The sequence below is a fragment of the Miscanthus floridulus genome, chromosome 14 (genome assembly GCF_019320115.1).
Source record: "Miscanthus floridulus cultivar M001 chromosome 14, ASM1932011v1, whole genome shotgun sequence".
Taxonomy (NCBI): domain Eukaryota; kingdom Viridiplantae; phylum Streptophyta; class Magnoliopsida; order Poales; family Poaceae; genus Miscanthus; species Miscanthus floridulus.
In genome coordinates this window covers 9,986,811-10,000,082 of record NC_089593.1, presented here as the reverse complement: position 1 = coordinate 10,000,082, position 13,272 = coordinate 9,986,811, and the positions used below count along the sequence as shown (strand labels likewise).

The 13,272-nt window shown below is 46.3% G+C and overlaps 2 protein-coding genes across 2 annotated transcripts; one reads left to right on the top strand and one right to left on the bottom strand.

Moving 5' to 3' along the window:
* Positions 1 to 2,751: 2,751 nt before the first annotated feature.
* On the top strand, positions 2,752 to 4,178 carry LOC136503014 (indole-3-acetic acid-amido synthetase GH3.8-like; the record flags this gene model as incomplete). Its single annotated transcript, XM_066498230.1, has 1 exon — positions 2,752 to 4,178. A coding segment is annotated over one exon (1,278 nt), but the record flags the coding sequence as incomplete, so codon positions are not given.
* Positions 4,179 to 4,610: 432 nt separating this feature from the next.
* Positions 4,611 to 10,304, bottom strand: LOC136503013 (metal transporter Nramp1-like). Its single transcript, XM_066498229.1, has 12 exons — positions 10,294 to 10,304; positions 7,673 to 7,736; positions 7,451 to 7,576; positions 6,951 to 7,029; positions 6,834 to 6,874; positions 6,629 to 6,707; positions 6,439 to 6,543; positions 5,967 to 6,113; positions 5,494 to 5,567; positions 5,346 to 5,396; positions 4,854 to 4,904; positions 4,611 to 4,616 (listed from the first exon to the last, which is right to left on the bottom strand). The coding sequence occupies exons 1-12, from the start codon at positions 10,302 to 10,304 to the stop codon at positions 4,611 to 4,613; spliced, it is 834 nt and encodes a 277-aa protein (XP_066354326.1).
* Between the last annotated feature and the right edge of the window lie 2,968 nt (positions 10,305 to 13,272).

Below are 13,272 nucleotides of genomic sequence, written 5' to 3'. Positions count from 1 at the left end.
AACCATGCAGCTACTACCTACGTACCATACACATGCACGCAAAAGCAGTCGTGATCCTTACGCTCTCCCTCCGTCCGAAATTGTGTATTTTGTATCAACGGGACAATCCCTCAACCAACGTTTTTTCTTATTAATATACATGAATTTTATGATAAGAATTGGTTAATTTTATTAGATCTATAGAAAGTTCAAGTTGTGTACTTATAATTGTGATTTTGTATCATACAATCAAGAATAGTACTAGTTAAAGTCTAGTTCTAACAAGATGAAATATGTACCTTTGGATATTTTTTTAGATTTATAGTCTCTGCTATGCATTTAGCCATACACTACGTCTCGACTCTAGATACACAGTAAAACAATGTACTTAGAAAACTCAAAATATACTAGAATTTTGAACTGGAGTACTTCTTGATTTGAAAGGGAGCGAGTACTTTGCATAACGTACAAGAATGGATGGGCACTAGCAAATAGAGTAGGTGTACTTTACACGGTCCCACAAGAAATCATTGGCACTACAAAGTGGTTGCACTTCACGGCTTCAATCTGCTTCACAGTCTCCTATAACTAAAAAGAATAAAAGTAAAATAATTTTTTGGTGTGACTTTTTTTAGAATCGCTCCTCATTTCCGTCCGTGCGATACCGCATCACGCGCTCCACTCCATCCTCCCCCGCCGCCAGCCCCGCATGCCCGCAGCCTCCCTTCACGGTTCGATCCCTCCTGGAGGCGTCTTTTTTTCTGAAAAAACTAAAACGTCCTCCTCCTCTCCGCTCGAGCGACAGAAGCCGCGCCCTCTCAACTTCCGCCGCCGCCACATGCCTCGGCGACCTCCCCAGCTCCGGTAGCCACCTCTGGCTCGCCGACGATGGCCGGATCTAGGTTAGGCCTCCCCTTGCGATACCGCGCGTAACCTCGCTCCGCGCCATCGCTGCTCGCGCCCCCTACGCCCGTCTCCCTTCCAAACGTCGGCGGCTGCTGCGAGTGGTCCGCGGCGGCGGCGCCCATCCTCCTCCTCCTCCTCTGCCCTCCCTCCCCTTCCTCTCCCTCTCTCCCCTTCCCTCCCGAGGCGACGCCCCCCCTGCGTGGGTGGGGCCCGATTGCCTCCTTCCTCTCCCGTCCGCGCGCAAGTCGCTAAAACGCCGCAATCACCACCCCCACCCACCGTGTGACCCGTTGGATCCCACGGGCCGCCACGGCGCGTGCCACTCCCCATAGCTAAACAATAAATATGACATTTTCTGAATGACTTCTTATTATCGGTTATTATCACAGACTTGTTGCTCCCTTCCCCCGCCGAGAAGAACAAGATCAGCAAGAACGCCGGAGCGGGTGAAATATTCTTTCACCAACTTCTCATTCAAGGTAAACTATTATCTAAAAAATACCCTGTTCCATTGCATAAGAGTTTTCTTTTCTGAATATTGTCTTTGATGACTAAATTGTCCTTCTTTTTTTCTGTGATGTGTAGAACATCTCTCAGCTAGCATCCATGAACTACGACCTGATGACAAAGCACAACTTGGATCCTTTGTAGTCCTCGAAATAAACCTTGATATCAGAGCAGTAAAGGTAGGTAATAATGTTCCATTTCTGAATGTCATAAGCTACTGGACTCGACATTAGTAGAACCTAGCTACACTGTTCTTCAGTTTTTGTTAGTCAGGAACTGAACCTCACCAGTCACCACACCAGCAAGCTTTGACTGAATAATTGCAGTTTCTTCTGTAACATGTTGCCCAGTCAATGAGCACAATTAACAAAAACTAATGCGCGCCAAATCCGAATCACATGTAGTGGTGAGACGAAGTATTTATAGGGAAGCTTCTTCACATGAAGGATAGGCAAAATCAGATTGCTAATGCAATAGCTTGCACTGAGAGTCTGAGACTATGCATTATCAGAAGATAGGATGGTCTCCACCGTTATAATCTCTGAGATAAATAAACATTTTTTTGCATTGGTGTAGAGAGTTATCTTGGAATTGTACAGTAACTTGTATAGATCGGTACTTTTATCAAACCAAACTTTTCTTATCCGCACAATGATGCTCTGTGATGCTCAAATTTGAGCTGGAAACCATTCTTCCATATTATGTAAATAATAACTGATCTATCAGAATGACTGAGAAGATGCACACATCATTATGTACTTCCGATAGTCACTGATATTGTTGTAACTTCTGAGCCAATTTTCAGTTTTCGTGTGCTGCATTCGCTGACTGCTTATTTGATAATCCACAATAGGCACATATCGGTAAAGATCAGGTTGTCGTGAGTACCCAGGATAAGAAAAAAAATAAAGATGTAATAATATTAGTTTAGCTTATTATCATTTTTGTTTTGATTTGGAAGTTGTAGTGATGTGAGATTTTGATATTAGATAGGAGGTATCCTCACCATTTCTTGCAGGAGTTTTAACCAAAACCGTCATCTATGCTGGCAACCAAACAAACAACTTTTTGATGCTGATTTCGTTATCATGTAGCTGCTGTCTCGGATGTGAAATGTGATGACCCAAAGGAGGAGAAGGTGTAGGGAGAGGAACTAAAAGGTTAGAAGATTCCACTTCCCTGATTTCTTTGGTTCTACTGTTCAACTTATATGTGGGTAATGTTTGATGCTGGTTTTGTTATCATGTAGTTGTTGCCTCGATGTGAAATGTGATAACCCAGAGGATGAGGAAGTTGTCAAGTTTTTTTGAACGAGACAACAAAGGAGGAACTGGAGGAGGGTGAGGAAGGTGAAATTTATTTTTGCACTCTATCTGTTATCATGAAAGTTTAAAAGTTCGTCGTTTGCTCTGTAATTCGTTGATAATAGAGGGGACCAATGAAGGAACAATAACCAGATCACAGAACGGCCTCGTCCGCGCGGTCTCCTTCCTGCAGCGCAACTGGAGCCACCTCGCAGCCGACATCCAAGCCGGCGCGCTCGTGGGCAGCCGGCGCGTCTCCGACCCCTCGGTGCGTGCAGCCGTCAATGCCGTGCTCCGGCAGGACCCCGAGCTCGCGCAGTTCATCCGGACGGAGTGCGGCGGCGGCTCGAGGCAGGGTGACGACTGCTGGGCCGGCATCCTGACGCGCCTTTGGCCGAACGCCAAGTACCTGGACACCATCAGCACCGGCACCATGGCGCAGTACGTCCCGACGCTTCGTTACTTCAGCGGCGGCGACCTGCCCATCGTGTCCACCGTCTACGGGTCCTCGGAGTGCTACTTCGGCCTCAACCTCCGGCCGATGTCCGGCGGCGACCCATCGGAGGCCACGTACACCATCATGCCCAACATGGCCTACTTCGAGTTCCTCCCCACAGACGCCGCTGCCGCTGGCGCGGACGCCACGGCGAGCCACCAGCTCGTGGAGCTGGCCTGCGTGGAGGCCAGGCGCGAGTACGAGCTAGTGGTGACCACCTACGGCGGGCTGTACCGGTACCGCGTGGGCGACGTCCTCCGCGTGACGGGTTTCCACAACGCGGCGCTGGAGCTCCGGTTCGTGCGCCGCCGCAACGTGCAGCTATCCGTCGACGTCGAGAGGACCGATGAGGCGGAGCTGCAGCGCGCGGTGGGGCGCGCGTCGTCCACGCTACTCGTCCCGCGCGGCGCGGGCGTACTGGACTACACCGCCCGGACGTGCGCCGAGACCGTCCCGGGGCACTACGTCGTGTACTGGGAGCTGCTGCTGTCTTCCTCTTCCGCCACCGCCGCCGCCGCGGCCGAGACGACGACGGGCGTGGTGGACGACGGCGACGTGCTGGGTCTGTGCTGCTTGGAGATGGAGGAGGCGCTGATACTCGTACCGCTGGAGATCCGGGTGGTCCGGCCGGGCTCCATCGGGCCGCTGGAGATCCGGGTGGTCCGGCCGGGCACCTTCGAGGAGGTGTCGGACTACGCCGTCGTCTCCCGCGGCGCGTCCGTCGGGCAGTACAAGGTGCCCCCGTGCGTGACGGTTCCGGCCGTCGTCCAGCTGCTCGACTCGCGCGTCGTGTCGCGCCACTTCATCCCCGCGTTTGAAGAAGAAACTACAGCTTAGGCGCGCGGCTGCCGCAGCCTGTTTCGTTTCCATGTTTGACCACTGCTGCTGCTGCGTGCAACTGGGTATCCTTTCCTTCTCCAATTTCAACACTTGTCACGTTCCACAGTCCATAAATTAACTAGGGAGCTAATAACAACAATAATGACAGTGCACAGTCTTGCTAGAGAAGGGAACCAAACAGGACTATCAATTATGTGCATCGCCTCATCTATCACTACCTTTTGTTTTTTTAGCACATGCACGACATAATAACGGGACTTGCTATATCCCAGTCAACTGAAATATACACCTTTTTTCAGTCGACGTCCACAGCCTTGGATCTGCATCCAATGGCTCGTCTCTGTTGTTTTTCTTCTTCATGCAAGGAAAACGGGTTCGTGAATGAACCCGAAAATCAACCCAGGCAACTACCGGGCCCGCCAAGCCTTAACGGGCACATGATCCGATACCCGCAATGGAGATTTGCAGCTCATTTGGCCCAAAATGAAACAATCGGCCCAATAAACATACATACAAGCATACACTGAATATTCTTGGGCCATACCACAAATCAAAATTAATATAGTACCATTTCTATTCTACTGCTGCAAAATGCACAACGAATATAATATTCAAAATTACAAAACAAGAATATGAAAATTGCACTTTCCAAATAGTGCAAATACTATGTGTTGTTACTGCAATTTTACTATATATGTATATAAGTAAAAGTATTGGTATATTTATACAAAATCCAGCTCATAAACGAGGAGTCTGCTGATAGTACAATTAAAGTGTACCATTTTCTATGCAATTATCTACAGTTGACTAAAAATTATCACAGGATGCAAATGCATGTTGGGAGGCAAAATCTTTGATATCCTTGAACAAGTCTGTAGCCATACAAGCAGTTAGTAGTCATTAGTCAAAAACATGTACACATGTACTAGTCAATAAATAGAAGCAACAACTAAAGCCTAGTAAAGATGAAATGAGCATACAAAGAAGCTAAATTTCCAGTTCAGCTCGGCATACTTGACCAATGAACTAATTAAGCAAAGCCATCATTCAATTAATAAGTCAATTTAGATTTTCCTATTCTAGATTCCCACAATGTGTGAACTAGTTTGATAGATCAGATAGCATCACACCAGTTTTGGTAGTACAATTCAGTTCATGTGATGAGTGGCCAAAACGAGCACTTTGGTTAACAAGTAAATAGCACTGATGCCTAGAGAGCACTATCAGAACCAACGACATTCTTCTCACCAAGGCAAAAAAGAATTTAACTGCATGGAACTCAACACAAATAAACCAAGATGCAACCAGATTACCAGAACATGCATGTCAAAGTCAGAGCTCCCCCTGAACTGCAAGTCTGCAACCTGCCCAGTTCAGAGTTCAACCCTGGATGTACAAAATGCCATCAGTCCAGCTCCAGCATTATGGGGCTGTTTGGATGCCGCCCTCGCCTGGACGTGCCTGCCAGGCAACTGATCTCAGCCCCAGGCGATCAAAATCGGACGCCTGGGAACGCTGCCTGGCGCCGGAGCTGCCTGGGAGGCAGCATCCAAACACCCCGTATCTGCATAGGATCATTTTCTTCTCTGACTCCACTAGTCCGAGCTAGTGAGCTAATGCCACTGCGAGGAAGAGTGTGCAGCCGGCAGCCCCTGCAGGATCAGATTCCATATAAGACTAAGAATGAACTAGCATCATGCTAATGTGGGATGGTACATGATAGGACTCCTAAATTTCTTGTTTGGTATGAGGAATTGGATGTGTTGATCCATCACTACTTCTTCCTCATAAGCACTTATAGTTAAACGTGAAGGACCGAGTCATCCCACAGAAATTCTCATGATGGGTCATTTCATCTAGGCCAACTCCTCAAACCAAACACAACTTTAGAGAATACAGAGTACACAAGAGTTTATGAGAATGTCAGTAAAAACATTTTTGATATGAATAGTCTGGCAATAAAATGATTACCCCATATTTTTGCATTCCAAGGAGGAGAAGTGTGCTTGAGCCAGTGATGTGAACCCCCACCCACAAAGGTATGTGGAACAAGAGGTTGAAAACAAAAGCTGTTCCAATAATTGAAAAATGGTAACATTTGTAAGAAGCAAACGGTCAAATGAATGTGAAAACCAATTGAGTTCTATATATTGGCAAAAACAATTGTTGATTAATTTTCATTCCTTAGTTTTACAGTAATAAACAGTGGACCAAATGAATTGGAAATTAGCAAGAAGAACAAATCAGTCAGTTTAGCTTTGGCATTAAGAATTAGTCTACAACAACACTGAATCCTCTTTTATTGTATCCATATATGTTCATTAATATAATACACGATCAGCCGAAAATCAAACATAGCAGTTTAACAATATTTTTTATGCAAGATTATCAAGAAATGATCTTAACCTTTTGGGATATCTACAGCAATCACAGCTAACTCTGCTAGCAGCCATAGGCAGATTCTCACCCATGCTGGATATTCCGTCTTGCATAGCTCGGCAAGATGCCGCCCTAAGTCAGTGAACAGCCATCAATTCCAATTGACGTGAGAGAGTGTACTCCTAAGCATAATATATACTAGTTCTCTATAAAATACCTGTCACTACTCCAAGATTAGCAGATAGTGACTGAATAATTAACGCGAAGATGAGGCCAATCAAGGTCACCCAGAGGAGCTATAAATGAGCAAATTAAAAAAATGACAAAAAGGAGCAAAGTAGTTAGTTTTGGTTTGCATTATGCAAGAAATGTTGCTTGCAAGGGTAAATATGGCGTGATTTAACAAAGATCTGAAAGTGTACCTCATATCTGTGATCTGCACCAGCTTGCAAATCTGTTCCCACTGTTCAAATTTAACAAGTATCAATACTGTGCGATATAGAGAACAGAGATAGAGGAAGAAATGGTGCACAGCGTACAGTTTTCGGGATCAAGGTAGGCCAAATAGACCATAAATCCTGGGCCAACGTGGTACAAGAACATTTTCCATGCTGTGCCCTGTGTTACACAGCACCATGGAATTAGCAAGTATATTTATCCCCCAGTAATCAAAAGCATGAGGCACACAAAAGGACAAAGGGTAGTACATTTTTTTATCTAACCCATAGGAGAGCTATGTATCATTTCACTAGAAGAACAAAAGAAGAACAGAACACACACACAAAAATGAAATGTTTAAGATTATCAACGCCTCTGTTGTCATACGAAGATCATGTAACCAGTGCAGAAAGAATACAAATTGAGATTTTATTCTTTTTAGTTTTGCAACGCAAGGAAGTCGAGTCGAGTCACACCAAAGAGGCAAGAACTTTGACTGAAACAGGAACAGTGAAACAAGAACATATATTTGTATAACAAACATGATAAAAAAACATTATGTGGTACTATTCATCTCTCCTTGAAATGCAAGTTACTATACCTGATTAAATTTAGTGAGTTGATCCACGGTGTCATTACCAACCAATGCTTCTCCAACAAATAAAACCAGGTCCGGGCTATCGAGATTGATTAGCTTGGAGAGCACTCTCATGAGTGGCTCATTGTCCTGACAGATTCAATTAGACAGAGACTTCACGTAAACTTCAAAATATAAAGACTATATCCTCCTGTATAGAGATAAAAAGAAGTTACCCTCTAGTACAGAGACCAAATCCCAGCATGATGAATAAGAATCCTGAAAGGAGAGCAACACTTCCAAGTTGATCCTGCAGAGCAAGGAATATGGTCTTAAAAAATTACAAAACACAAATATGAAAATTGCAATGTTCGATACTTGCAATTTACATTATTGGTGACTGCAATTTCACAAGCCAAACTGTCAGACGACAAATACAGAGGACTAGCTCTACTGAGGTAATAACATTCAAATATCGTAGCCGCTTAAATGAGTTACTAAAACTGTGCAAGCTGATTCATCATAATAATGAAATGTCTTGAAAGCTCAATGCAAGGACAAGTTATGGATGAACTTATATTTGTGATGGGAGGAAATATTAAAATCCACCACAATAGCAAAGCCAGCTTCAATAAACAAGTGTATTCAGGTTTTCATTCTTACTGCAAAGATAATCAACATGCTGAAATGCCAGAACGCTGACCCAGAGCTCACTTAGCCAGCTTGGTGGCACATAAATCAGATCCAAATTTTGACAAATCACATAATTTCAACGGATACAGGGATGATAGCTTTTGGCAATAATAAAATCACATAATAAAGACACAATTTTTATTCTACGCAAGCACAAGCACAAATACAACATTACAAGAGATAAATTTTTTTCTATGGAAGGACAATTTACAAAAAAAATTCCTATAACCAAGACAAATCACAGATTACAAGAGAAAAGAATTTTCTATGGAAGGACAATTTACAAAATCTTTTCTCAATACTAGCACAATCACATATTACAAAAGACAATTATTTTCTATAGAAGGACGATTTACAAAAGTTTTTCTCAAAACCAGCACAATCACAGATTACAAGAGATAGGAGGCCGGAGAAGCGGGCAGGTTGAAGGATCAGTTGAGAGAATAATTAGACGCTAAGAACAAGAACCAGAAGTAAACATGGTGCGACACTATAAGCCAGAGAAGCGGCTGGAAGGAATGACAAGGTCGAAACAACAACGAAATAATGTATCAGATTACAAAAATTAACGTAATTGTTAACATGACCATAGGAAGAGATAGTTAACCGTCAATGTGACTCAAAATGGCCAAAACAATATTACCTAAAGTCACTGGAATTTGGATACATAACTAGATAGAAAAAAAATCAAATCCACTCAAGATCAGCAAAAGATAAAAAAAAAGCTCCTCAAGAGGAGAGCCTCTAATAATCCGGATAAGACACATGACTAAAAAGCCATAAATAGGTGTTTTTTTTTTCTAATGCAGCACAAGTAAGTGTAGTTGTCGATCTAGCAATGCTCAGGACTATAAGAAACCATATTGTCACATGCCATCTAGCGATGCTCGAAAAAGAAAGTATATAATACTACGACTACAAAATACTGATACCTGTTTAGAAAAGAACAAGTGAAGCTCTGCATTCAGTTTAAAAAAGAACAGAGAGTCGGTCGGGTCTACGACAAATGGATGCAAACGGTCATAGCATCTAACCCAACTGCCATTCTTGTACGTATTCATTTTGGAGCAAAGATGACGAGTGAGTGCTTTGCAGTTTTGCATTGGAAACAAATTCAGAATGTACATAGTACATTTAAAGACGAAGGTTTATTAATTTGGTGAATTTGGGTTGAGCTGTACAATGTAGGATAGTGTGTTTCAGAAAGAATGCATACATAGGTTACAGAACCGGATAGAAGTTCAGTATGATAGTGCAAACAAAGAGCATCGGGTACTTATGTTCTTATTGACGCTAAACTATCCTTATGAGGTCCATCTCGTGTTTCTCGTGAAATTCTATGTTCTATTACAAAGTGGGTACGTGCTATTTTCCAAAAATTTTCTAATCAAAATATCTAGCACAAAATAATGAATATGGGATATTCAGTTTAGTGCCCATGAATTTTGACATGACTAGAAAAAATTAAAAACTCTAGCAGGCATGTAGATCTAATATATAACCCTGTCCTTAAAACTGACAGATAAGTGAAGGTTCCAAAAATGCCCAAAATGCATAAATTAAGAACTTATTAATGATAGCCACAAGCAACGTTTGTTAGAAAATAGCACAACTGGCTCAACCCAACTGAAATGCATGGAAACACATGCAAACTGACAAGGACAGGGGAAATTCTAATTGAAGCTTCCAAGGCCATGACATGAAAGCCATATCCTGAATTCTCACAGGAAATAGTAATTTTAAGAATCTCAAACATATGATTTCCCTTGAAAGGTGGAGGATCACAAATCCATGACAATTCACCCATTAGAACCATATCCACAATCACATTGTGTTAAAAAAGCAGATTAACACCACGAAGTGCCAACTTCCCATAGAACTAATTATAGGCCTATTCCTATTTATAGGGAAAACTGCACATGCTGGAGCAGCATGTGAACAACCATTCAACTGCATTAGGTAATTCAAACCAAACGGAAAAGAGAGAAACGAACTACAAGATCCTTCCCTCCGTCCTCCCTACCTGTCTGCTTGCTTTGCTTTCCCTAGGCTGCAAAATCCCCAAGCATCTCAGCATCCCCATATCAGCGGCAGCAGACTCGTCAACACTACCCAAACACAGCCCACCAGACTGAACAGAAGCACATCGGCAGTTCGTATAATTCTCCACTCACCATTTCGCCATTCCGACGAATCCCCCACCACAAAAGGCAAATCCCCCATGCAACCTAGAGAGACAACACCGGATCTACTAAACTAAGCCATGCAATCCCAGATACCACGGCCTCAAAGTTTCACTGAGCTAAGCCAACTCCATCCTCCATGGAATCGAACCACAGATACATCCGGTCATCCAGACACCATGAAATCCAATCGACCAACTATAGAACCAGATCCAGTAGAAACACCTGAGATAAATCCAAAACAAGACAGGGATTCGCGAGTCAGGGTACCTGACGACCTCTACCAATGACGGCCGCGACTGAGCCTCCAAAATCGGCGAGGAGAGGCTCCGGCGCGCCTAAACGGAGAGGAGCACGGAGATGGACAGAGGAATCGCCCCCTCCGCCGCGAAGAGCTCCACCAAAAACACCGAGTCCCTTCCTGTCTGTGTACGGTGTCCTGTGACTCCTGTCTGGGCGGTGGGCGATAGCGGGTGTGTTATCCAATCCTGAACCCGATAATGAGGATGGACCCGACAAGGCGAAAACAGCCATAGCTGGACCCGATACGAAGGACCGCACGTCGACTGAAGGATGAGCCTGATTTCAGTCGACAGATGGATAGGAAAAGTGCATAATAACACTATATATTGCCTCATTTTTGTTAATAGATAGAATATATGCGCATTACCTCATGTATCCACGCAGCAGATAGCGCCATAGATAGTTTCATCAGGTTTTAGGCGCTGTTTGTTTCGCCGCTTTGAGGCCGTGATACGTTTACAGTGCAAACGGATAACGTTGTTTTTTGTTTGGATCATGCAGCCCGTAATCTGTTATGCAGTAAATCGTTCCGGCCGTATAGAACGTCGCTCCCGCCCCCTTCCGAGCGGTATCAGCTCGGCCTGTCATCTCATCGCGCGGTATCCATATTACCGTTCCCGTCGCCGGTGTTTAACCATACAGCACCTTATATGGGCTCGGTTCGCTTGAGCTTATAAACTAGAATCGGTCCTATTTTTTTAGCTATAGAATAGTGTTTTTTTCTCACAACAAATCAGCCATATAAATCAGCCACAGAGGGAGACACGGCGGCACATGCCGACGGGCAGGGCAAGTGTGGCCCGGCCGCCGGCGACGGCAAAGGAGAGGCTAGTGAAGTGTGAACTGTGAGGTGATCAACCATGGACTACGCCGCCATTCTTTTATATATTGTTCTTAATTTTCCTGGGCTCGTGATCGTCGTAGCCCACGGCGTGCTTGACACGTGTCTCCAGACCTCACCAGACAAGAACGGGTGGTCCGCATAGGAGGGCGTGGATCTGTGAGGAGCAACATCCATGACCATGTAGCAACGGCCGGCGACACATGGGCACATGGCCATAGCCCATGGGTGCCTTAGCGGCGTCTCGAGAGAGAGAGAGGAGAGAGGTCTGCATGTAATGCGTCTGCGAAAGGAATGTAGGAATAAAAAAACTACTATTGCATTACGTGATTTAATTTCTAATAAAGTACACGGTTCTTATCGATGTGGTACACGTAGAAACAAGTCGCTAGGTTTAGGGGGGACGCTCGGACGCCTCGACGGAAGCCCGTGCCCGGACACCCGCGCCTGCCAGCCTGTTGCGTCTCCCCGCCTGTTCGCTCGCCTGGCCGTCGGCTTGCTCGTGTCGCCCGCCTGGCCGTCTGTCACAGCTCGCGTCTACTCGCCCGCTACCCTGTATATTTGGCCATTTGGCCCCAGCACTATGGGCCGGCCCAGGCACGGCACTAAGAAGCACGGCCCGGCTCGGCTCGCTTTGTGCCCGTGCCTGGCACGGCTCGGTCGTAGTGTCGTGCCTAGGCCGCCATGTCGGCCCGCAGTGCCGGCCTAGGCACGGCACGAATAATTGGCCGGCACGGCACGAATAATTGGCCAGCACGGCATGGCCCGTTTATTCTCCACCGTTGATGAGCAGCAGATGAACCAGAGCCGTTGGATACCAGTATATAAGCATCGCTCCCTCACCTAAACCCTAACTTCCTCCTCTCTCTCCCCCACTCATTTCCTCAGCAGCGCCGCCGCGAAGACAGGAGGGGGCGGGCGGTGTGCGCAGTCGCGGGGCCATGCCCCGAGGGCATCAGGGCGGTGGCATGCCGACGCATCTGCAGCAGCGACGGAGGAGCACGCGGCCCCGGCGAGGGCGAGCTCAGGCGGATGCGCGGCCCTCCTACGGGCGAGCGTTGGCGGCGGTCCGGCCCCCTCCTCCCGGATCCGGCCTTCTCTGCGGCATCGAGTGTGGCGGCGGCGCGGCCCCCGGCGAGGGCGAGCTCAGGGGGCGGCGTGGCCCCAGCAAGGGCGAGCTCAGGCAGCGGCGCGGCACCACGCCGGCGGGTGAGCACAGGAGGTGGCGCGGCCCCGCGAGGGCGAGCGCTGGCGGCGACGCGGCCCCACGCGGCGGGCGAGCACAGGCGGCGGCGCGGGCACGCCAGGCTGCCGTGCTCGACAGCACGGCACGACACGGTTCACCACCCATAGGGCCGTGCCTGGGCCAAGGTCTCGGCACGGCGGCACTATTGGGCATGGCATGGTTAAGCCACTGTGCCGCATAGTGCCGTGCCTAGCCGTGCCGTGTCTGACCGTGCTTGTGCTAGTGCCGTGCCGTGCGGCCCGGTTGGCCATGTATACTACCCTGCCTGCTCGTCCGGCTACTTGGTCACATTTGCTCGCGTGCTGCCCTGCCTGCTCGTCAACTGAAACATATACAACACTAGATTTACTTTTGCAACAACCAAATAAAACACTTGTAGCATATGTCGGAAGCAACTGAAACACTTATAACATACGTCTGAAACACTTGCAAAACATTTGAAAACACTTAAAAAGTCATTGCAAGCATATGCAACATCCAGAGAGAACACTTGCAACATATACGTGAAACGTATGCAACACCCAAAATAAACACACTTGTAATATGCTTCTGAAAAACAGATAGAACATTTGGAACACAC